The following is a 25,111-nucleotide window of genomic DNA, read 5'->3' as shown; positions in this document are numbered from 1 at the left end:
CGACGATAATTGGGTGGGAGCTCTGGTGTTTGTTTGTTTCGACATTTAAAGTACTCTGCACACAACGCCCCCATGTAATTTAATTCGTAAACGTAACTTAATTTCATCCCTCTAATTGGTTGAAACGTGCATTAGGAAAGCAAATGGAAGTACAGCTGGTGATATGTTGGAGTTGAATTGAAAGCCACCTTCTGCTTTCAAATGCCATGCATTTTTTTGCTTGGGGTATTTTTTAAAGACTCATTTTCTCTTCAATGCATGACGTCACTGTAAAGTGACTTTAGTACAGTGCGGTCAAAACGGCTTCCTCGTGGCTAGTAAAAAAAATTCTACCCATTCGTATACATTTGTACCGCCTTTATACTATTGATAGCTTGATTCAGTCACTCACAGCTCATTTGAAGGGAGGCTGTGTTACGCCCAGTTTACAAACTGCTGCCAACAATTTCAGCAATGACACACGCACACGCTCGCAAGGTTTCCATTTGTTGGTCTTGGTAACTCGGTTTATTCCAACCAGAATATATCCCTACAAGTTCCTTGGCTTTACCGTTTCACAACATGGAATGGTTTCTCTCGATCGGATGCCTCGAGCGTTGTGTGCTGTGTGATGTACGCGTTGCTTTCACAGCTGCGTCATTATAGCTGTAATTGGATGGGATCCATTGAAAATGAAAGCTTGTTCACAGTTTCATTTCATACGTTGCCTTTCACGAACAATGTTATGATCAAAATTTGTTTTATTTTGGATTGGATCGTGTAAGTATACTGTGCTTTTTTTTACGAGAACCCTCCATACAGAAGTGTACCTTGCCTTTTAACATTCCGCCAGTTTTACTGAAAAACCAAATCAAGTGGCACATTCGACCATATAACAACTTGATTTGATTGGCTCTGTCGAGTCGAGGGTTATAGTAAAACATTAGTATTATACTTACACAGTCTAACCACAAATAATCTAATTACGAATTATTCATGGTTTACACGGACGTATATTACACATTTTCTCATCCTGTTTGTTTTATCTGCATTAACGGAACTTAATTCGTATAAAAAAAAGTTAACGGAGAGCTGGTAAAATTGACCTACTCTCGAAAATCAAATCGCGTTTCTTGCGCGTTGGCGGACGTCACGCTCTTCCCAGAGGGTGTGTACGCTCATCTGCTAATGGCCCAGCTGCGACGCTGTGTGATCCGCCGTCAAAACCGTGAGCCCTGAATGATCTGAGCCGGGAGGGACCTCCACCCAGCACATTGTGCCTGGGGGTAGCTTCGCAGCCTCAGCGCTCGCTCAGAACCAAGTCCGTGCGCGGTTCTATTCTGGCCACAAACCATAAGACGATGGTGTGGTGGCATCGCCGGAACTTTTCCACGATTGGTTCTATCGATCTTGAGATTGTAAAGTCAACAATAGTTTGTGCATAATATTAATTCATCGATTCATTGAGTAGCATTGTCCCTTTGCTCATGGTACATGACCACATTTTTACGTAAGGAATCGGTTATGTTTAGTTCTTAAAATTACGTAAAATTTTAACTTGAGGCTAATGGACTGAGCAAGACACAACAAAAGCAGGTGAAAATTCTCAAGATGGAATTGTTACTCCGAATCGTGAAAATTCAGCACATCAAGGAGGGCATGATTGTTTTACATGCTTAATTTATCTAAGAGGTAGAACGATTCACCCTCCAAGTAATTTGACACATTTTCATGATTATTATAGTCAATTGATATATGTATATTTTAATTTCGGAATGTAGCAGCCACTAGTGGCTTCACGGTTGACATGAACCCAATATATATTGAACATACAATTTTAAATACGTCACTTCATGTGTCATGAGCTTAGAGAAGGATACCCCACCACCATTCAGTTATAATTTGTCACTGATGTGAGCCATGGCCTTTAATCCCACTCAGACCGATGTGTTCATAGCGCAGCGCGATAACAACTGTGCCACCACTTCCCCCACAAGTAATCTCTGAGTATTATTAAACAAGAGCGATTGCTTGTACAGACGACATTTGCCTGTGAGTATACTGTGTAAGCATGAGGTTGAAATAATTGAATATATTTAGGTATTTTCAAAATATATTTTTCATTGAGTTCGGCATTCTGTGGGCCAGTGTGTCAAACTTTGGATGGGTTTCTCTTGACAAGCAGTCCATTGACATCAACTTCAAATACCACATCACAAACATTGCATTATGCAGGCATTACCCCTTGCCCTGAACCATCGCCTCCTGCCTTGAGTCACGATGCTCCTGGGTGGTGTTCATGGCAACAGAGAGCGCTGTCGACGGACAGATGCTGTCTCGCTTTGAGAACGCATCATTCAGTGGCCTTCCTACAGTAAGGATCTTCCATTAGGCAGTGCCACAAATTAAACAACCCCACCGCTAACATTTCGGAATCGCCATAATGTGGCATATGCGGTGTCGTTTTGACTTATTTCGGCCCTTTGAGACATGAGTGGAAGACGCCTTAAAAATAAATGTAAATTATGATTATTTTAGTGCCGCTCGTGGGGTTGTTTTTTCTTACCATACTTTACACTGCTCAAGATTGGTTCAGATATCACTTGCCACTGATGTTAGCCGTGGCCTGGAATCAATCTCAGGCCACTGTGCTACCCACTGCACCACTAGCATCTCACCTCAGCAAAAAACACATGGCTCATTTATGGGAAAAGTCAGTGGTTTGGCACGTACATGAACATTAATTTTCCATCACCATCCCAGCATTGATGAAACAGTCAGTCCATCTGAGTGTCTGATATCGTGGTATTGTATGAGCTTTTCTCTCTAATCAAGAAAGGTGGACACGTTATTTATATCTGAATTATACTGTACTCATTCATTCACATTATGCAAATATAAAGCCATGTCATGATTAAACTAATGATTACCCATATGTTTAATGTGTCTTAAATGTTCCTCGGAAATCGTAGAACTGACCAATATTGGAGATGTATGTATGTTGAACTTCTTTTGCACCATACGTAGCCACTCGTGCTAATCGGAGGTGCGGGGCAAGATGAGGCAGTCGCACATGAAGAGACCTAGTGCCAGGCATGATCTTATACTGTGTCAGAGGCACTGATCTGATTAGAATTAGTTCTAAAGTGCATTGAGCTGATGGTCTGAGTCTGATCACTAAATGTACACGTACAACCCATACGTTTTTTGCCTTTCATCACAATTGTGCTATTGACGTCATTTTATGAGACGAAAAATTAATTTTGATCGATCACAAAGCAGTGCATCCCTTCATGTCAGAGCGGATAACTTAGTACTAGCTCTGAGAACCCTTCAAGTGACATCTGATCCACACACTTTAGGGGGCAGCACTTTCCTACCTGCTCTGCCATCAAGAGTAATGTTCAACGCATAGCAGGCAAAGCAGTAGTCACAGAGGCTGGAATTAACCTAACTTAAGTGCATAACTAAATTAAACGTGGGGTTTTATGTGTGCAGTCATTGGTGTGACTGAACTGAGACTCCCAGCTCTCTACACTTGAGGACCCGGGTTAATCTCAGATTGGAGTCTGGATTTGAACTGAGGATCTCGGCCGTGCCAGCTCGGCGCTCTGAGCTCCAAACTGGTGATTCTTAAACCCGGCAGTCACCGTGTTTCCTGGTGGCTTGGCATCGGGTTTTTGCAGACCGCCGTTTGCAATCGAGACGGAGGCTGCTGCTGCTCCCCGGTGGACGTTGTGTAAACAGCGCAGCCCCGCTCACTGAGATTGGGTGGCTGTCGTTCTGCGACACATTTTATGAAACGCTTACCGCTAAACAAAGGCTCCGTCAACAGGAAGCTGGGTCCCCATTTTCGTCGTCTGGTTTTGTACTGTAGTGCCGTTTTAGCGTCGTTGATGCTTTTTTTATTTTAACCCAAAACCAGGCGTGTATCGTCGGCGAGGGTTGGCGCTTAATGAAATATATATCCCAGCCGCCTGGCGTCATGTGCCGCATGAGTCACCGCAAGCGAAGATCCGCTTCGAGCGAGGTATTGGACGCCCGTTTCAAGCCTCGGCGCCCTGTCCCAGTTGAAATCAGAATCTTAATTTAGACTGGAGGAGGAATCCGATGAAATATTAAGATATTTTTGACAGATGTCCAGGAGGGGCGGGTTCAGAACGTTACAACAGCAAACGATACAAACACACGCTAGGAGCGCAAAGTATAACAAAGGTAAACAAATTACTTAAATATAAACTAGTTGTTTTTTATTATCAGGTAAAGCCCACTGAGCGACCTGGCCACAAATAAGTGGCTTATCACCTGGAAATTTATAGCAGCAAAATTATCAGCGCAGAAGCTTAAGATAACCATTTCGTGTCTGAACGACAGTCACTATCTTGCAATTATGCATGTATACCATGCAGATGATGGAGCGGTGGTACGGTGGTTATCACACTTTGCAACCAACCATGGCTAGCATCAGTGGCAAGTGATATCAGAACTGGTCCTGCCCTCCTTTCTCTTTCACCAACCTGCACTGACTGGTGAAGTGCAGTAAAATGAATCCCGCATGACTGATGATGCAAGGCCTTCATCCAATGGTGGATTGGGAATGTCTGGAATCTGTTATTTTACAACACTGCAGCCACGTTCGCAGATATGTTCAAGTACTTTGGATGTTTATTGGCAAACGTAATGTGTATGGAATTATACTGTACTCACTTGAGTGTATTGTCAAGTACTGTACTGTGTGCAAATGTTAGGCCGATAATGATTCTCCCCCATTCTATTCAGTGAGTTGTCCTGGCCTTATTTTATTCAAATAAATTTTTTATCGTGAATATAGGAGCGTCTATTGGCAGCTGCAAAAAACACACAGACCTATTACCTATAGGGTATGCAAATAATTGTAAATGTACAGCTTTTTGTGAATTCATTGCTGGATGAAGTTATCGGTAACGGGGTTTTTGACCATACATTGCCATGCTGGTCAGTGTAAGTTGGTGAAGGTTGGACCCAGGACAGGTTTAGATATCGCTCTTCACTGGTGTTAGCCATGGTTTGGAATTGAACTCAGGAAACTGATACGTAGCAGTTTGCAAACCACTGCACCACCGCTCCACCCACAATGGGTATACAAAGCTGTTGATTTTGAAACCAATGATTTGCATGTATATCGTTCATATACATATTGGCAAGTGTGTAAACGTTTGCTGTGCACAATAATAATATAGTGCTCAATGACTGGTAATATTAATACTGCTTCAGTCAGCATTAACCTCATCCTCATGGATCAGTCGGTTGTGGTTTAAGCCCATCTACTCTGATATATTCTGAATCCAAGTCTCCCTTGGCTGCCATCTCTCTATTCATCGTAATGGTGCCTTGTTGGTTAGCTGGGTAGTTTGTGAGATCTATTGGCATGCCCAACAAAGAATTGCACATGTCCTTGTTTAACGTTGGCTAGAAATCTGTATTTCTTTACGAACTTGGTAGTAATTGTGCACTATGCACATTCATTAGGGAGGTGTGCTGTTCGTGAGGTGGTCTTTCCCCCCCTCTCTACCTGAGTAACTTACCCCAGCCACACAAACTTGCGTGTCCCCTTCCCTCTGCCAACTTTGACCATCTCCGCACCCCTCACCCGCTCCTCGCCAACGTCGGTGACTGCTCCATCAGTCGCTACCCCCCCCCCCTCGCTCTCTGGAATTCACTCCCCTCTCATCTTCGGCTCTCCTCACTAGCCCTCTTCAAATCTCTACTACAAACGTTTATCTTTGGCTGACCGTGCTTTCCACCGTCTCTAGTTTTAGTTTCGTTTTCTTTCCATTCCTTTCCCCCACTCGGTATCCAATTCGTACACTTCCCGTTGTGCAGCACTTTGAGAAGTTTGGTATTTGTGATTCGGCGCCTTCTCGGTGAGCGTTGTTGTTGCTGTGGCAGGGTGGCCCAAACGTCAGCACGCCGAGCTGGCGCTGCTGACGAACCTTGCTTCGAATGTACGCAGCTGCCTATAATTGGGGCGCCATGGTGGTGAGGTGTTAACTACCTCACCTGGTATACAGGAGTTCGTGGGTTCGATCCCGACCCTGACGCATGCATGTTTGGAGTTTGCATGTTCTCCCCGTGATCATGTGGATTTTTCTCCGGATCCTCCGGTTTTTCCCTCCCCATTTAGAAACATGCGTTTAGAGTATTTGGCTGCTTAAAATTTCTACCTAATAAGCCACTTCGTTGAGCTGTAATTTGTGGCCAGGTCGCTTCTGAAAAAGAGCTGTAAAGCTCAGTGGGCCTTACCTGATAAAATACAAATAGTTTAGCTCCTGATAATTACACTGGGTCCTCAAGTGAAGTGAGTTAATGATTTCAGCCCAGTCACCAAAGGCTGCACAACACTTATTGTTAAATATGGTAATGTACTTAATTTGTAAAAATTCCAGCTCTAATTATTAAAATATCAGTTTGACTGCCATGCGATGAACCGTACTCTCATGCCGAATGTGCGCGAATGTGCTGTGCTCAACTGTGTCTCCCAGAGGTTCTTTGAGGGAATCTCGGAGGTAGCTCTGTGATGTCTGCTTCTGTATTCTGTTGTCTAACGCAAAGGGTCGCTCGCACTGCTCTGCTAAGAGATCCAAATGGATACATGACGCCGGCAGCACAATCAGGTTAAAATGCAGCAAATGACAAATAATACAAATTCAAATGTCCTGTCCACATCTGTGCTAATTGCTTTATCCTTTTACCTCCGCCCCTTGCGCTTCCAGTTCACGGAAGAGAAGCTGGGCCAGGCGGAACGCACGGAGCTCGATGCCCACTTTGAGAATCTGCTGGGCCGTGCGGAGATGACCCGGCACTGGACGGACAAGATAATGCGCCAGGCGGAGACCCTGCTCCAGCCCAACCCCAGTGAGTAGGGGCCGTGCGCGTCTCTCGCCCTCTCATGAGGTGGACAAAACGGAGATCGGTCTCAAGCACAGTGGTTAGCTTGGTCAACGTAGTTAACCCTCTATTTAAGACTGGAACAGGAGGATTTCTCCACAAGTCTGGGTGTCACCTGATGAAGCTAGTTGTAATTGCTGACAATATGTTATACTCGAATTGTAAATGTTGTGGTTTTACTCTCCATCACACCGGTGTGCTGCTGTACCACTAACGAATTGTTTTGTTTACGTGACAAACCTTACTGATTGGCTGTTGGGTGGTGTCAGGTTTATCGACGCATTTATATTTACACAATCTAACCCATAAAACCTCTTATGAATTATATTGGTTGCGTAAGCCAACTTGTTAAACTTAGTTCACTCCCGTGTGTGCGTGTGTATATGTATGTTGAACTTTTTTCGCGGTGTACGTAGCCAACCGTGCTAATCGGAGGTGCGGGGGGAGGACAACAAACTAAATGCAAAAGCGGTTATTTAAGAGATGAGTTGTTGATACTCTTAGTTCTTTCGGTAAAGTCACGTAGGTAAAAAATGAATGTATATTGTCTCGGCCAGTGGTTCCCAACCTTTCTTTTGTGAAAATAATTGTGGTTCTAAGAAATTTGCGGACCATTTCGCAGAGTTTTTCCAACCATTAGTCAAAACGGCATTGTTTTTTAAAGTTGTGTGTTGGTCTGAAAACACTTTGTTACTCATCTCAAAAGCCCCCTTTGTTCTGGCACCTCAACACGTAGGGCGTGGGAGGCGCAGGATAAATAATAAATGATGACGACGAAGATGATGACCCATGTCCTCGTCACCGACGCGTTCTAGAGAGGTCAAGGGGTCATCGCGGATGATGTCGTTAACCCTTTCCCTGCAAGTTGCAGGATGGCGTCCCGTTCTAGCGAGGTCAAGGGGTCATCGCGGATGATGCCGTTAACCCTTTCCCTGCAAGTTGCAGGGTGGCGTCCCGTGCACCGCTGAATCTCGGAATGCGCAAGCAGCTTGGCGTTCATTGTAGAGAGGCGTAGCAGCGCCGTTGTTTTTGAAGACAATGTGCTCACCACAGAGAACCGTAGCTACACGACCGCACTATTATAGCTGGGGCCAGACTGTGGGAGCCGTGGTACTCTGACAACCTTCTTAGCTTATTTCAGTTTGTCTTCCGGTTCCGTTCCATTGACGTACACGTATGTCACGACGTACAACGTATGTCACGACGTACACGTATGTCATCGGAATAGAATCGGAAGAAAAACTGATGACGTACATGCACATCATGGGAAAGGGTTAATATGGTGGAGATTTATCGAGCATCTGAGAATGCCTTTCGCCATCAACTTCCTTGTGCCCGCACAGCTGCGTTGCGGAGTCCACACCCCGTCTCATTACGCCTTTGCCTTGATCGCTGACCTTGGTGCCATTCCATTGCCTCACTCTCACTTTTTTATCGATTGCATATTTTTTTTTAAATCTCTATAGTTTTACAGGGCGATCCACGCCTCGTTTTCCCACAAGCTTGTGGGACCAAGTAAAGAAACTGCGGGAAATTCTACATTTATCGCAGCGGCATGGAGTCACTATAATACGGTATTAGGAAGTCACTGGAGCTATGCACGTTTAAATATAGATGGAAAACTCATTACTCTAAATCTGCTTTTTATATTTAGTTTGTTGTTCTTCCCCCTCACCTCCGACTAGCACGGTTGGCTACGTACGGTGCAGTGTGCTGACCATCTTCTCGTGCGGGGATGTGAAGTTGTGACCACATTTCTTACGTCCCAACACCTCTGTACACCCAGCATGTGGTGGAGTAAAGTGGAGGTACTGCCACCGTTTCCAACACATTTGATCAGGATGGAAGAAAGACCAAATCCTCTCCCTAGTGGAGGCCTTTCCGCCAGCAGTGGTGCGATGGAGTAATTGCAGGGATGTGCCGATTATCGCTGAAAGCTCATGTTGGACAGAGGGCACACGGCCGAAATGCACGTACAAGATGAGAGCTCTTTTGCTTTTTGGGGGTCCAACCTCCTGTATAGGAATAAATGTCAGTGTGTCAAGACATTTATTTGCTTAATTGATTTCGACTCTGTCATGCGTGTGACTGTACGGTGCCATTTTGGTCGAGGCCTGAAGGGTTCTACTCAGGAGGGATCTTTGTGCTGATACTTTCACGATGGCTGAGCATGTGACCGAGCCGTTTTGACGAGGCAATTTTAACCCCACTTAAAATTTCCCATTTTAAGCAGCGCATATCGCATGCATTAAAACCCGGTTGTAAATGTCTTGTACGAAGGAAAGTGTGGTCACACTGTCCCTGTGTCGACACAGCATGGGGGGTCCCTCATCCAGCAGCGGATTGATAAACGGACCTAAATTATTGTCATCATTGGGTGAGCGTACGTAAGAATCTGATTAATTGCATACCGAGTTGCCGTTCCTTTAATGTCCACACAAGCATGATACCCCCACATGCATAATACAGTACACACACTTGAATAATACATCCGCACAGTATGTACGCACACACATAAAACCACTGCAAGAACAAAAGGCATTGTCAGTGGACTGCCGTGAGAGAAACCCGATCCGATCGCCTCTTGACCTTCTGACCCAGATACTGTGATAACTGATTAAGAGAAGACAACTTCTCAGGTTTGATTTGCTCTCTGGTTCGGTCTTGAGCCTCTGAGAAGGAAATTGTCTTATTTGTGACGACCACACTCCAGACATTACAAGCACCACTGATCAGATATTGACAATGTTTTTTTTTCTTCCAGGAACTAATCTGTCTGCAGTTCGTATTGCAGGGCGAACAGTGACACGGACGTGCGGAGGTTATGGGTTGAGAGGGTCTGATTGTGTTGGGCACCACGGTGGCGTTGTTAACTACCTCGCCTGGTATACAGGAAGTCGTAGGTTCGATCCTGACCCTGATGCTTGTATGTTTGGAGTTTGCATGTTCTCCCCACGGTCGCATGGATTTTTCTCCGGATCCTCCGGTTTTTCAACATGTGTTTTGCGTATTTGGCAACTATAAATTTCCACTTGATAAGCCACTTCGTTGAGCTATCATTTGTGGTCCGGTCGCTTCTGAAAAAGAGCTACACAGCTCAGTGAGCCTTACCTGGTAAAATTAAAAAAGTTTAGTTTATTGCGATGGCTGCTCACGTCCCCTCCCTCTCCCCCCCCACCTCCCTCTCCCCCCCACCTCCCTCTCCCAGATGCGAGAATAGAAGACTACTTCTTTGAGAAGCTGGAAGGGAAGGCTCCCCTTCGGGCCACCAACTCGGAGTATCTCGGCCAGTACATGATTGAGGCCGGGCAAGAGTTTGGACCGGGCACTGCCTATGGTAGGGTTCGTGTGTACAGCCCAGGATAGCACAACATCGCACGCTACTCGGGGATGTGTTCTTGGTCGCCGCACGGCTCTGGGCGTGGCCTCTAACGTGGCTCAGCTCAGCCTTGAGCTGCTCGGTGGCTTTCATAGACGCGTGAGAGAGGCTCAGCCATGTTCAGAGCTGGCTCAAGCTTGGCAGGTGCAAGCGCGCTAACCGCTAACCGTTCCCCACAAAGATGAAGATCCCTGTATAGCCTTAACAGACTGTAGGGGCAAGTGCTGCTAGCGAGCACCTATGAAGGCCGGAACGATACACGAGGGGGTGGGTGGCCAGCACCACGCCCGACCACCTTTGTCTCTCTAGTGGTGATGTTTACACACCACACCAGGTATTCATTTCAGGCTGAGTCGACCTAGGGGAGGCCCAGGACCGGTTCAGATGATCGTCACTGGTGTTGGCCGTGAGCGGGAATCGAACCCGGGTCGCTAGGTTCGTAGCGCAGCGCGCTAACCGCTACACTACCGCCTCCCCACATACACACATGCACACACACAAATATGGTGGGCGTGTGCGCATGTGTGCCGGTGCCAGGCTGCGCCCTCATCAAGTGCGGCACCACACAGAAGGACTTGGGCATCTCGGAGAAGGATTTTATCCAGACGACGGCCAATGGCTTCCTCACGCCCCTGCGCAACTTCTTGGACGGCGACTTCAGGACGATCGCTGTGAGGCTCCACACTCGCCCGGGACGCTCCGACCCGATAGCTTCGCTCGCTCATTCACTCGCTCCCTCGCTCGCCTGCTCGCTCGCTCCCCCAACCAACCTTCCCTGTGGCCACACCTTGACAGTCAAAACATTGAGTCGGGCGCGGTGCACAAAAATAGACGGTTTTGTTTTTCTTCAACGGGCCAGTTCCGCAAATGATGTGACCTTACCGTGAATATTTCACAATCCCAACAATCCACACGAAGTGTCATTTTGAAGGTATTTCCATTTTTAGTAATGTACAGCTCTTCACTCCACTGATGGTCGTGTCGTGTCACTCGTGGGGGTTTGTTGACCATACTTCACTGCACTGCTCAGGAGCTCAGGATCGGTTTCTGTTATCACTCGCAATTAATTTTAGCCGTGCCTTGAAATCACACTAAGGTCACTGCGCTAACCACTGCACCACCGCTTCCCACCGCAGTAAAAAAAACACATGGCTTATATATGGAATTCAACAGTGGTTTGACATGTATAAATGTTGTGGATTTGCTCCTCAACACACTGGTGTGCTGTACCAGTAACGAATTGGCACATTCTGTTTGTGACATAAACAGAACGTGCCAAACCTTACTAATTGGTTGTGGCAGGTGGTGGCGGGTTTAACGACACATTTATATTTACGTGAGCTAACCCAAAAAAACTGTATTATGGATGTATATGAAAATTTATTGCACAGTCACATTTCGGCGTGGATGAGAAAGTCAGTCCATCGGAGTGCGCTCGACTTGACTGCGGTACTTTATGGCTATTCTCCCGCATGAATTCCTCCTCACTGATTCACAGATGACACCCAAATATAAAGGAAATTGAAAATTACTCCAACGATTTACTAAACGTTTAAAACGTCTGATATGTACGTCCAGAATTGTACAACTGTGCCCCCATGCACACAGTTGTACACATGTTGAATCGAATCTGCGTCATAGTTTTCTCTCGAGATAATGGAAAGGTTTTTTTGGTACTGTTCAAAATATAATAATAATAAAGTAATAATTTCAACTTGTAAACCGTGCAATATTCGCTCACTCTCATAGAGAGAGAGAATGACGCGGAGGCACGAGGAGGAACCGCAGGCAAGCAGGAAGGCAGCAGCCACGCGATGAGCTGGCGCTACCAACAATAATGTATTATTCTCATGTTTGAGTGTAGATGTCCGTACTTAATAACAATGGTAGATTCTGGTGTACAGATGGGACTTGTATGCTCTCTGACGTTAACGTTATTTGTTTAAATAACCAACTGTTTGCTAATTTTCGATGCATATATTAGTGGCTGGGTGAATAGTTATGTTCGACTGTTTGACAAAGGGAACACAAGTAATGCGCAGGTAGAGTGGACAGGTCTTGATGAAGATGCGGTTCTGTCATGCAATATGACACTGCCATTACAATCTTTTAATGGTTTATTCTTTGGTTTAAAATGTTATCTGTTATCGTTATGAATACATGTGGGGTCACCCCAAATCTAGTGTTTGCAAAACTCGACCAAGAACTCTGAGTGAATGACCAAGATAATGATGGTGGTCGTGTTGGCGTTGCGAAGAACTATGGTGGCGGTGGTGGTGTGGGCTTCCTGCTGTCTCTTGCATGCAGAAGGAGAAGAAAATTCTGGAAAACAAGCGCCTGGACCTGGACGCATGTAAGTCCCGGCTGAAGAAAGCTCGCAGCGCTGAGGCCAAGGCTGCGGTGAGTGCCACGCGCGCATCCACAAAGTTAACAGCGCACGCGCTTGTGCGTGCGTACGCTCGCTCGCACCCACGTTTCACCCATGCCCCCGTCCGTGGAGGCGTTACTTTTGTGACGAACGTGCTTGCGCGTTGTTTTTGATCCATTCAGTCGGAGCGTAATCGCTGTGCGTGTGAATCTGCTCACCGACATGAGCGCCGGGGAAGAGTGAGGCTGGCTGGGCACGCGCGTGTTTTTGTGGCACTGACCTCGGCTACTGCCTTGCATGTCACGCCGTCCTCAATAGGTGCTCGCAAACAATGCGGACTCCAATTATATAACTCGACTGAGAGATTCATCGTGTGTACGTGTGAGCGGTAAGTGTAGCGGTTAGCGCGATGCGCTATAATCCCGGCGACCCGAGTTCGATTCCAGCTCATGGCCAACACCAGTGACGATTCAACTTCAAATGAGTACCTGGTGCGGTGTGTAAAAACATCGCCACTGGGGAGACAAAGGCGCCCAGGCGTGGTGCTGTCCACCCACCCCCTCGTGTGCCGTTCTGGCCTTCATAGGTGCTCGCTACCAGCACTCGCCCCAACAATTTGTTCAGGTTACCAGCAGCAGGGGGTTCGCAGCTACACATGACGGTGATCATCAACATTCACACATGGGGTTCGGCGCCTCCTTTATGGCTCATCGGCCAAAAGCTCATTCCTGGAGCAATGTGTGGACAAATCCGAGTGCTGTGGACATGACGATGTCGCGTGGAATGTTGTGGTCATTCCCACAGCTGGCAGCACGACCATGCGTACGAGCAGCGCCCTAGACAGGGTTTTGGGTCTGAGTCATTTCCCTCATATTTGGACAGTGACAGTTATTTTAATCTGGTAAAATGCAATACAACCTTGTATTCATGAGTAATGTTGAAATTCCGAAAGAACCGAGAACTACGTTATTGCACTTTAGTGGTACACATTCACCATCATCCCCTCTCACGGGCCCCAAAGATCACATGACCGCTCCTTCACCGCACATGCGTCCGCTTTATTCCGTCATGTGAGCTCAAGCCGCATAGAAAAATCGCCGTGCGTATTTCTTGCATGGTAAATAAAAATGTCATCCGCAGTTCACATTTTTAAGTCTTACAACGGCCAGCAGTACGCAGCTTCTTTGGAGCCACTGCAAAAAAACGGGCGCTCTCCAGTGCCGCGTGTGCGCATTGGCACTCAACGCTGCGTGGCCACAAACTTGCCGCGTGTACTTTTCTCATCGCCCGCTGTGTCTCCCATCTCCTCCTCCTCCTCGTTCCCTCTCTTCGGCCGCTGACTCTTGCGGCTCCGCGTGAACGTGCGTACGCCCCGTAACCCCCCTGCGGAACCCGCTTCTGGGACCACCTCCGCAGACCGAGCCGGATTTCAACGAGACCCGCCCGCGAAATTACGTGCTGTCGGCCAGTGCGGCGGGGGTAAGGCGGCGGACGCTTTGCCGATCTGCCGATCTGCCGGCCGCTCCCTGGGCCAGGAAGCTGATGCCAGGTTTTCACGACCGCTGGGGGAAGAGTGCTGGCAGCCTTACTAGGGCGGACACGATACCCGAGCCCTCGATTCCACCGTATTAAACATTACCGCACGGGGGCCGTGCCGAGGCTGGCTCAGGAGGCGTGCGTGGCTCAGGAGGTGCCTTGTTGTTTTTTTTCCACTACAGATCCCAAGCCGTGTCATTGACGTCACATTCAATTGACGAGTTGAGTCGTGCGCGTGACTATGTCGCTGGTCCAGCTTTAACCTGAGCCAGAGCCAGAATCAGATGTTTTGTGAGACCAGAGTGTTTCATGGTTCAGAAAAATCTTACCTCAGAAATAACCAGTTGAAATACATCCATATTATGGGGGCCTTGCGTTAGATCGGCTTTGATGTGTCAGTGGAAAAGTGGTAAAAGTGGGCACGGTTCCAAGACTTCTGAGCACCCTCCATCCCGTGCTGCGTGCACTCACCTGGCTCGACCCCGGGAGTGCGCATGCGCTCATGGGGTCAACATAGAAATGGGACACGCACGCCGTGACACGACTAACTCAGATCAGCTCCCTCGCCGAGTTGATGTTTAATATATGTGCTGGAAATTGACAAATTAGATGTTGGCGTACATTAGTCTAAACTTTCCCAATGCCTTGTTTTTAAACGTTTAAAATCAAATTTAGTTTTGAGCACTTGCTAAACTTCACCCACCAGCCAGAGAGGTGGTGGTGCGGAGCCCACGTAGCTTCGCAGCTCACAGAGTGTGGAGACACGGAACCTCGGGGCCTTGTAAGCCACTCCTGGGCCAAATGCCGGGCTCTCTTGCCAGTGGTCGTGGAAACGTAGCACAACACCTGCCTCGGGTCCGACAAAGGGGGGGCGGTTGTGTGTGTGTGGGTTTGCCTGTGGTGTAATAGTTAGTAGTGCACCGTGTTCTGTTCATCACTGCGACCTTTGATACCTGTCTGCAATGACCGTTGGCACATTATCACCTCGTGACAATTTGGGGATCTGAACCTGGTGGGACCTCTCCTAGGTTGGCTGCATCTTAACCGATTGCTTGATGTGGCCATGTGGTCAACTTTCGTTCCGGAAGTGCGTGATGCCGACCCCACGATCCATCTCGTGTGCCGTCCCATTCTTCATAAGTGCTCGCTTACAGTACATGAACTGACGTTCCTCAAGGCCAAATGGGACCTTTGTGTTATTATTTAAATGCACGCGCATTCATCTTTCCCTTAATCTTGTTGGTGCCAATTGTTGGTGTGCTCCATTCTGGGATATCCAACATGCTGTGGAAATGAATGCCAGCATTTTGATATATATGCACTGCAGATAATGGCTAATTGCTATTGACTGAACTCGGACAGTGAATTTATTACTTTCTAAAAATGAGATGAGGGTCCTGTATCGGGTGAGTCTATGCTGCTCTCTGCACCTTGACTATTCGGATGCCGTTTTTAATCGTCATGTGATGATTCGTCAATTGAAATGAACTCCCACGTTGTCAGTGACCGCGTGGCTCAGTGGTCAGAGTGCCTATGCCACTGCTGTGATTAAACTGGGTTCTCAGTTTTAGGGAGTTGATGCTGGGTCTCAGACTGGTCACGTGGTTCTTCAATTAATTTGGCTAAACCCCGGGTCTGAGAATTTAAAAGTATCGGATTGACTGTATTGCGACGAACATAGGAGCTGGCAGGGAAGGCATTCTCCTGATACGCTGTGGACTGGAGGTTCACTGGTAGGGATCTCAAGAGGGAGCTCAGTGATATCCGCTTCGGTAACATGAGGGGTGGCTCTTTGAGGGTTCTCATGGATTCATTCATCTCATGGCATGCCATCGATACCACAATTGGGATGCAATAATGAGTAAAATATCTGTTTTGAATGTATCCTATGGTCACAATAATGCAGATATCTGCACGTTTGAGAATTATGTTCGAATTGGCCACAGCTTTCCTCTAGGCCATTGGTTGGAACGAACGAGACAGAAAACACAATTTGACAGGCAGAGTCTACAAACGACAGTGTAGCGTGGCAAAAACGAATTGATTCATAACTGTAAATCATGACAGTTAATTCAATCTGGGGAGAGTTGAAGATTGATTATGTCTTGCGCGCCTAGCGTTCACGTAATAAACTAACTCTCATCTCATAAATCTGAGCAGTCGCCAATAAACTAGCCAAAAAGTAACTGCAGCTCATATATATAATATACATTGCCACACATACACAGCCTCCAGCATGGTAGGGAAGATGTTGCAGTGGATCACCGCATCTCTCCCTGCCTTGGCCTGCGAGTGCACGAGCGTCTGCCGGGCTTCCCCTCCCCTCGCCACGTCCTCTGTGGTGCAAACGCGACCGCGATGTTGGCACCACGGGCCTGCGTCCCGTGTGTGTGTCTCATTCCGTGGCAGAGCCCACGGTGGCAGAGTCTAAATTCGCCATACGCCACGACTCTGGTGAAATGGAATTCCCTGGGCGGAGAGGCGATGGCGTAAAAACTTTAAAAAAGAGATTTTGGTTTTCCGTGCGTGAATCTGTTAGTCCACACTTTGTCCAGAGTCTCGTGTGGCCATGCACGCCACAAATATTAATAAAGAACGCCACGTGACTTGCTGGTGCTTTATAATTGAAGAGATTATAAGAACATAATTATCACCTCCAAACTCAATGGCCAATGACCAAATCAAAAGCTAAGCGGAATTGAGCCTGGATATTGCTCGGATGGGCGACCACCGTGCATGGCAGGTGTCATCGGCTATACGACGTTGTGGCCGGGCTACCGTGTGGGCAGCTGAGGACCATATAGAGCAGCATTATTGTTGTAATATACCATGCTTCTGCTTCTTTGCTCCCCGTCTTCAGTAACCCTCACTGACCGGCATAGTGGAAGTATTGTGGGGCGCCACGGTGGCGAGATGTTAACTACCTCACCTGGTATACACGTGGTCGTGTGTTCGATCCCGACCGTAATGCTTGTATATTTGGAGTTTGCGGTGTCTCCCTCCCTGTGGTCGCTTGGATTTTTCTTCGGGTTCTCCGGCTTTTCCCTCCACATTTAAAATCAACGTCTGTTTCGAGCATTTGGCTGCTATACATTTCCACGTGATAAGCCACTTCGTTGAGCTATCATTTGTGGTCAGATTGCTTCTGAGAAAGAGCTCTATATCTCAATGGGCCTTATCTGGTAAAATAAAAAGTTTAGTTTAAATTCGAGCACCAACATAACCATCCCATGCACACCTCATGAGCCCTGTGATGGCGCTTGAAGTGAAAGTGACGGCGTGTGTCTCCCTTGTTGTGCTTTACGTGACCCAAGCTCTGGGCGGACGAAGTGGCGAGAGTGAGTACCGCGCGAGCACGGATTTGCACACTTTTCGTCGTGATGGCGTTCGTCAGCCCCGTCCGCCGAGTGTCCTTCCCCTCACCCCCCGCACCTCCGATTAGCGCGGTTGGCTACGTACGCTGCGAAAGAAGTTCAACACGCACAAACACGTACATCTGTGTTTTCTCATCGGGCTCGCCGCCCTCGGCTGCCGTTGTTAATAACGCGGTCCCGCTCCCCCCCCCTCCCCCCGTGCGCATGCTGCCCGTGTGTGCTGCCCGTGCGCTCGTGTTCTTTGCAGGCCGAACAAGAGCTACGTGTGACGCAGACGGAGTTTGACCGGCAAGCAGAGATCACGCGCCTGTTGCTGGAAGGGATTGGGAGCACGCATGTGAGTGCACGCACACACGCTTAAAGAGACAATGACAAAGATCCACCATATAGCCTACATAGGCTGCTGGGGCAAGTGCCATTAACCGATTTAGGGCAGCATTAGTGGGTGGTGTTTCCAGGGCTGCCTTTGTCTCCCAGGTGCTGATGTACGTACCACACCTTGTACTCATTTAAGGCTGAGATCAGATAATCCCAACTGATGTGAACTCTGGCTGTAAACCGTATTTGGGATGCAGGGTTCACAACGCAGTGCACTAACTACGACGCCACCCCTCTGCCAGCACACACACAGACATGTACACACGGGCACGTGCACACGTCGTTACTGCTGGCCAATGCAGTGAATCCTAATGGTGAAAAACATATATTGGGCCAACACTCAACAGAATGAACAGATTAGGGCACTAATCCACTTGCTCCACTGCCATTTACTGGCCAATTTATAGCCCTGCAAGTTGGGTGTCTCGCATACGTAATCTTGGCATGGGCCATCTACCCCACATTCCAGGAGTGTACGACAGGTGATCTATGAAACGCTGCTGCTATTCAAGCTGCAGACTTGGCACTGTGCAGTTCTGGATGGCACCAGTCAACGGGTGGAGGGTACTCGGACTGTGTGTGCATGGAGTGTTGGAGCGGTTTCGTGGTGGTTAGCGCATTGTGCTGCAAACCTGCTGATTCCAGTTTGATTCCTGCTCATGAGCAACACCAGTGACGAATTTCCAAACTGGTCCTTGGCCTCCCCTATGAGTATGTGGTGCAGTGTTTGAACATCAGTACTGGGGAGACAAAATGGCCTGGTGTGGTGCTGGCCATACCACCACCTTGTGTCCCATGCCTGCCTTAATAGGTGCTCACTAACAGCACTTGCAGTCAGTCAGACTAAACAGGGATCTGTGTGTTTGCGTGTTTGTTTGCGTGTGTGTGACAGGCGAACCACCACCGTGCACTCAAAGAGTTTGTGGAGGCCCAGGCTGCATACTACGCCAAGTGTTACCAGAGCATGGTGGAGCTGCAGAAGGAGCTGGGCAGGTGAGAGGCTCTCAGTCTCTAAATCCGTGCTGTCAGTCACAATGCTGTCATCACGAAGGATGGCGTTGTGTTTCACTGATGTCCTGTCTGGAAGCCAACCAGCAAAGTTTTTTTTGTTTGTAACATAGTATGATAGGATACATCTGGCAGTAATAACCTAAACGCATTTCAAGACGCTTTGCAAAATAAAGTAGAAAATGCGGCACGAATTCGCCATGTCAAACAACGCACGGCGCAACACAACAACGCGTCGGAGACCGATGCTTTTTCCCACGTGACTTACGGAGTCCACCAACCCCTTCGTCTTCTCAGCTTCCCCACGTCCTTCGTCTCCAACAACAACCTGGCGGGGGCCGCGGGTTCCGGCGCTGCCTCGGCCGGCACCGGTGGTGGCGGCTCTGCGCCACCGGTCCCCACGCCATCCATCCTGGGGCTCCCGTCAGCCGAGGGCGCCCCCCCTCTGGTGACCGGCACGCGGCGAGCGCGCGTCCTCTACGACTACGACGCAGCCGACATGAGCGAGCTGTCCCTGCTCGCCGACGAGGTGAGCGGGCTCTCCCCAACGAGGTGAGCGGGCTCTCCCCAACGGGGTGAGCGGGCTCTCCCCAACGGGGTGAGCGGGCTCTCCCCAACGGGGTGAGCGGGCTCTCCCCAACGAGGTGAGCGGGCTCTCCCCAACGGGGTGAGCGGGCTCTCCCCAACGGGGTGAGCGGGCTCTCCCCAACGGGGTGAGCGGGCTCTCCCCAACGAGGTGAGCGGGCTCTCCCCAACGGGGTGAGCGGGCTCTCCCCAACGGGGTGAGCGGGCTCTCCCCAACGGGGTGAGCGGGCTCTCCCCAACGAGGTGAGCGGGCTCTCCCCAACGGGGTGAGCGGGCTCTCCCCAACGGGGTGAGCGGGCTCTCCCCAACGGGGTGAGCGGGCTCTCCCCAACGGGGTGAGCGGGCTCTCCCCAACGGGGTGAGCGGGCTCTCCCCAACGGGGTGAGCGGGCTCTCCCCAACGGGGTGAGCGGGCTCTCCCCAACGAGGTGAGCGGGCTCTCCCCAACGGGGTGAGCGGGCTCTCCCCAACGGGGTGAGCGGGCACTCCCCAACGGGGTGAGCGGGCTCTCCCCAACGGGGTGAGCGGGCTCTCCCCAACGGGGTGAGCGGGCTCTCCCCAACGGGGTGAGCGGGCTCTCCCCAACGGGGTGAGCGGGCTCTCCCCAACGGGGTGAGCGGGCTCTCCCCAACGGGGTGAGCGGGCTCTCCCCAACGGGGTGAGCGGGCTCTCCCCAACGGGGTGAGCGGGCTCTCCCCAACGGGGTGAGCGGGCTCTCCCCAACGGGGTGAGCGGGCTCTCCCCAACGGGGTGAGCGGGCTCTCCCCAACGGGGTGAGCCGGCTCTCCCCAACGGAGTGAGCGGGCTCTCCCCAACGGGGTGAGCGGGCTCTCCCCAACGGGGTGAGCGGGCTCTCCCCAACGGGGTGAGCGGGCTCTCCCCAACGGGGTGAGCGGGCTCTCCCCAACGGGGTGAGCGGGCTCTCCCCAACGGGGTGAGCGGGCTCTCCCCAACGGGGTGAGCGGGCTCTCCCCAACGGGGTGAGCGGGCTCTCCCCAACGGGGTGAGCGGGCTCTCCCCAACGGGGTGAGCGGGCTCTCCCCAACGGGGTGAGCGGGCTCTCCCCAACGGGGTGAGCGGGCTCTCCCCAACGGGGTGAGCGGGCTCTCCCCAACGGGGTGAGCGGGGCTCTCCTGCTCGTCGTCGAGGTGAGTGGGCAGGGCGGTCGACACGTGCGTCTCAGTGCTGATGTCTGAGCTTGTGTCGCGAGGCCAGGATCTCCGAGGTGCTGGCTCAAGCATTGGCTTCTGTCCCACTTGTCACCGGCACATCCAGCTGAGCCAGCACAGGGCCCCCGCATTTCTGCGGCCTATTTGGGTTGCCGTTGGCTTCTTACCGTGCCAAGCCAGAACCGAACTGCGAAGCCCCGGCTTCTTGAACGCCGAGTCTGCCGGATCGCCTTCAGGCATCTCGAGTCTAAACATCCCTCGTGGTTTTTCTGTGGTTATCTTTCCGCAGGTGGTCACGGTGTACAGTCTGCCGGGGATGGACTCGGATTGGCTGATGGGGGAACGCGGGAACCAGAAAGGAAAAGTTCCGGTCACGTACCTTGAGCTGCTTAATTGAGAGCACACCGTGCAGGCTTGAAGGCTCCCTGGAGGTGCCTCCGCTGCCCGGGTCTCCGCTGAGCAGTCGGCCTCCTCCATACGCGCATCCCCATTTCTCTGTTCAGTTTTGTTTGTCCATTCAAAAGAGAATGTGTTTTTTCACATGCGGCTCTTATTCATTTGGAATCTCCAAGTCGGTTCGGGTTGTTTTAGTTTCAGGCCAGAAGGTGACAAATGATTTGAAGCGAATGCCAGACTGAGATTGAACGATCGTCATTGCAACCATTTTACAACAAAAAATTCCGGCTGCTTTCTTGGAATACTGAGCATAAACGTTTTGCCCATGTGCAGTGTCTGTGTGTAATTTAGAAGTCGGTCTAGGACTACGATACTTCATTTAAAAGTCTTTCATTTTTATGAACTCTCTCCTTGTTTGGGTGTATACGTTGTATTGCCATACACGTCTGGTTTCATGGGCGCCATTCATTTTCTGGACCAAGTGGACACTTTGATTTTGATGGAATGCGTTTTTAAGTCAATTTCCCCAAGAAAACCATGGAGTGTTGTGTATTGAGCAACCCTCAAGCCATGGAACTGGCACGTGTCTCTGTTGCCCTCTCAGCAGTGGCAGGGCTCCTCAGGGGAGCGGAGGGGTGGTGATGAGGGCCACTACCCAGGTTACAAAGCGGTGAGCGGGGGGCGACAATAATTTGATAAAAAATTTCCAGCTTGCGTCACAAAGCGCGTGTGTAATGGGGTCGCGTTGGCACGCAAGAGGAGTCGCATTACGCGTAACAAATGGCGACATTGCAGGAGTGTTACCAGAAAACTAAGTTCTCTTTTTAACTACGGAGCGCTATTGACATTTAAGGCCAGACCTACTCGGTGATCCGTTCCGAACGATGCCAGTCGCATCAACTGGATTCTCCTTAAATGTTTAGCAAACTAAGCCAAATTTTCTAAATACCGGGGTGTGCACGCACACACGCCTCTGAGGCTGAGTGTGCGCTTCTATTTAGTGCATTGTGTTTTTGTTTTTTCAAGTTGCGCTCCCACATTTAAAATTCAAGCGTAGACTTCAATCGTTTCCGCCTACTTTCGCTGGAGTCTTGTCGTTATCTTGGTAGAGATGCTTTAAAGTACACTCCTCCGCGCATGGGAATCTGCACCAAAGTGTTCATATTCCTCCCGCTCTACTTTACACTGTGAAGTGATTTGCAGGGTCCCCACCCCCTCCGCTCTGGCTGCAGAAACATAATAACAATAATATTATTTATTTTATAAAGCACCTGTCACATCGAAATATCTCAAAAGTGCTATACAGAAGAAGAAAACGAACTCGCAAGTGTCGATAAAATCCGATAGAAATATGGGAAAACCCGACAATAACAATAACTACACTCGCACTGCGGATAGAATGCAGACACTGATAAAAATCCAGTTGTCATAATACTCGTCGGTAAGATCCAATCAGACTACAGGAAAAGCCAATTAATAGTAGGTTTTCAAAAACATAGTCCATGTACTGCCCGTGTCTCTAGACTCTTGTTTCAGGAGAGTCCTGAATTGGGGTTGATTGGCCAATTCCATTCGAAGAACGTTTTACAACTGTGGAATGAGTATCTGGAGATACCCAATCCTTACAGGGAAATAAAGTGTAGTGCAGGCAGGTCTAAAACCTACTTGCTGTACTGCTGTCTCCTGGCCAGTGTGCGACTGCGCATTTGTGAGTTTGGCGGATCTGTGTGATCAACATCCAACAAATCGTCGGTGGACGTTCTGCCATTTTCAACGCTTGGTTTCTTCTTTTTGTGATTTCCGTTTCCATCGCATGCTTTTGTTTCACCTAGAAAAGTACAAAACTGTCTGGACTGAGTCTTTCAGAGGTGAATTGACTTCAGGGACCAAGGTTGCAAGCGCTGGTGTTTGAAAAAGTAATGCATTGCTACCTTTGTCAGCTAATTCCATGTTCAGGGTACTGCGGGCAGAAAGTATAAACGCTTTGGAACCTCCAGTGCTCTGCTTACTTGTTGCTATCGTCTGGCTGAACGAGGCACCGCTTTGTGAAGTTATTGCTGCTTCACGAGACGTTTGAGGGTCAGACAGTGTTTTTTTATTGAAGTTTGAAACTATTCCTAAACCAATTTAGAATGTGAAGGTCAGGCTCAGAAGTAGGTCACTACATGACTCCTAATTCAGAATTGTTGTAAATTGCTGACTCGTGTGTGTGTCAATGTACTTTTGTGTGTGTGTGTCTGCGTGCGCCATGTGAAAATGTAATAATTGAACAGCTGCTTGTTGAGATGAGTGTACAGCGTTCCCCTGTGGCTGGAGACTCTCTCACTCTGTTAGTGGTGGCAGTGGTGGTGCCAATTTTAACCCCTTCCTCACCGGACACGGCGAAACCCGTTTTGCAGTTGCTGTTGATGCATGCGGCTCCTGCAGTTTGGGCTGTGGTACTCTGTGCAGTTTGATTTCACCGTTGCTTCCAGTGTAAATATGAGAGATGTGACCTTCACAAAAGCATGATGGCCATGCTCTGTCCACTTGGCATAAAGATGACTCGTATCCTTTACCCATCGAGGCCTCGCTGAGTCTCAAGGCTTTTTTTCAGCGGGGTTGTTTGGCCAAATCCCCTGTTGAGTGTTTTTGCCTGTGGCAGGAGGCTGCAGCGCCCACACACGAGAGGCGAACGCTCGAGAACGGTTCCTGTCTGGACATGCAGAAATGTCAATGGAGCTCGTAGGTTATCACAGCCAATTCATCATCCGAGAATGGTCTTCCACGTGAGCGCACGCGCTAAACGTTTCTCTCACGCGTTAAACGTTTCTCTCACGCTTTCGCCATGCACTGCTGTGAGCGTCTTCAGGAGTTGAAGATGCCTGAAGGTGACCACCCCCAGTCGTGTGTGGTCAAAGCTTGAGAGACGAAACGCAAAAAGCACGTGGCCGAGCCCGAGTCATTGAGAAATTGGCACTGCGTGGAGTGATTTAGTCGAGTTTGTTGTCCTTCCCCTGCACCTACGATGAGCAAGGTTGGCTACATCGGGTGTGAAAGAAGTTCAACATTCAGATACAAGAAGCAGCTCTTAAATTTGGTACCACTGCTGCGGAAAGTCGGGCTGTGGAGTTCGGGGAAGTGAGATGATGAGTTGCCGTCACAAGAAACGGGCCACGCTTGCTTTGGGCTACTTCCCCGGTACGGCGTGGCGCGGTGTTCTCGGGAGCGCTCGTGCCCCCTGCCGCCCCCTGCCGCCCCCGGCCCCGCGTGTGGCGTGGCTGCAACGAGGCCGCGCCACCCCATGAAGATGTCTTACGTCGCTCGCTTCCGTGCCCGTTGCCGCGACGCCACAGCGCTGCGAGCGGCCCGCCGTGCATGTTTCCAGGACATTTTGTGCAAGTGATAGTAATATAAAACTAAAAATAAACTGTGTGAATGAAAGCATTGCCGCCTTGGCTTTTGTGGCTGTTCTCGAGACGGATTCGAGCACTGCGCAGAATTCTCTGCTGCTCTGGCTCCTGTGACCGGGTTGCATAATGCGGTGAGGCAGCGCGTCCACATTTTAAATTCGAAAATTGCCCTCAACACTCAACTGGGACGACTTGGCAATAGTCGCCCACCCCTACTAGCAGACTTATGCCCCCAAGTTACTCCTGAAACAGCGGAAAGCCATGGTCTCTTGAGTCAGCGCCTTGTTAAACGAAAGAAAGTTAAAACGTTTTTGGTAAGACCGTTGGGTGCGAGGCTCTGCTGACTGGAGGAGTTCTACCAGAGGATGTTTCTTCATCTTACGACGCCGCTCCCACACAGGGCTGGCGCTGATGTGGGCCCCCTACCATCAAATCCCGCACCCTTGAGTTCTCATCTGGTTAAACAAAACTAACTGCAGCAATGTTGACTTAAAATTTTCGTGACTGCAGGAATTCATGTTCTTTCGGTAAAGTCACGTAGATAGAAAAAATAATGAAGTGAATAAAAAATTGAACTCCGACGTTTCGATCACATCGTGATGACGACCGCTTGTGTTGCGA

At 49.4% G+C, this 25,111-nt stretch overlaps 1 protein-coding gene across 3 annotated transcripts in view; it reads left to right on the top strand.

Annotated features, from left to right (window-relative positions):
• LOC144734062 (endophilin-B1-like) overlaps window positions 1-24,521 on the top strand; it is a 32,150-nt gene extending 7,629 nt beyond the window's left edge. Inside the window, exons 2-11 of one of the 3 annotated variants that reach the window (XM_078616113.1) lie at window positions 6,732-6,873; window positions 10,115-10,243; window positions 10,823-10,956; window positions 12,593-12,685; window positions 14,070-14,132; window positions 17,504-17,527; window positions 17,811-17,900; window positions 18,834-18,934; window positions 19,247-19,478; window positions 20,992-24,521. In XM_078616113.1, coding sequence (XP_078472239.1) covers window positions 6,732-6,873; window positions 10,115-10,243; window positions 10,823-10,956; window positions 12,593-12,685; window positions 14,070-14,132; window positions 17,504-17,527; window positions 17,811-17,900; window positions 18,834-18,934; window positions 19,247-19,478; window positions 20,992-21,099 — 1,116 coding nt within the window. In that variant the 3' untranslated portion in view covers window positions 21,100-24,521. The remainder of the gene's footprint in view (window positions 1-6,731; window positions 6,874-10,114; window positions 10,244-10,822; window positions 10,957-12,592; window positions 12,686-14,069; window positions 14,133-17,503; window positions 17,528-17,810; window positions 17,901-18,833; window positions 18,935-19,246; window positions 19,479-20,991) is intronic. The other 2 variants (XM_078616114.1, XM_078616115.1) reach the window with 2 other exon arrangements.
• The last annotated feature ends 590 nt before the right edge of the window (window positions 24,522-25,111 follow it).

Source organism: Lampetra planeri, chromosome 49, assembly GCF_965212315.1.
Source record: "Lampetra planeri chromosome 49, kcLamPlan1.2.h2, whole genome shotgun sequence".
Classification (NCBI taxonomy): Eukaryota; Metazoa; Chordata; class Hyperoartia; order Petromyzontiformes; family Petromyzontidae; genus Lampetra; species Lampetra planeri.
Note: the sequence above shows the minus strand (reverse complement) of the source record. Positions and strands in the feature narration are given on the sequence as shown.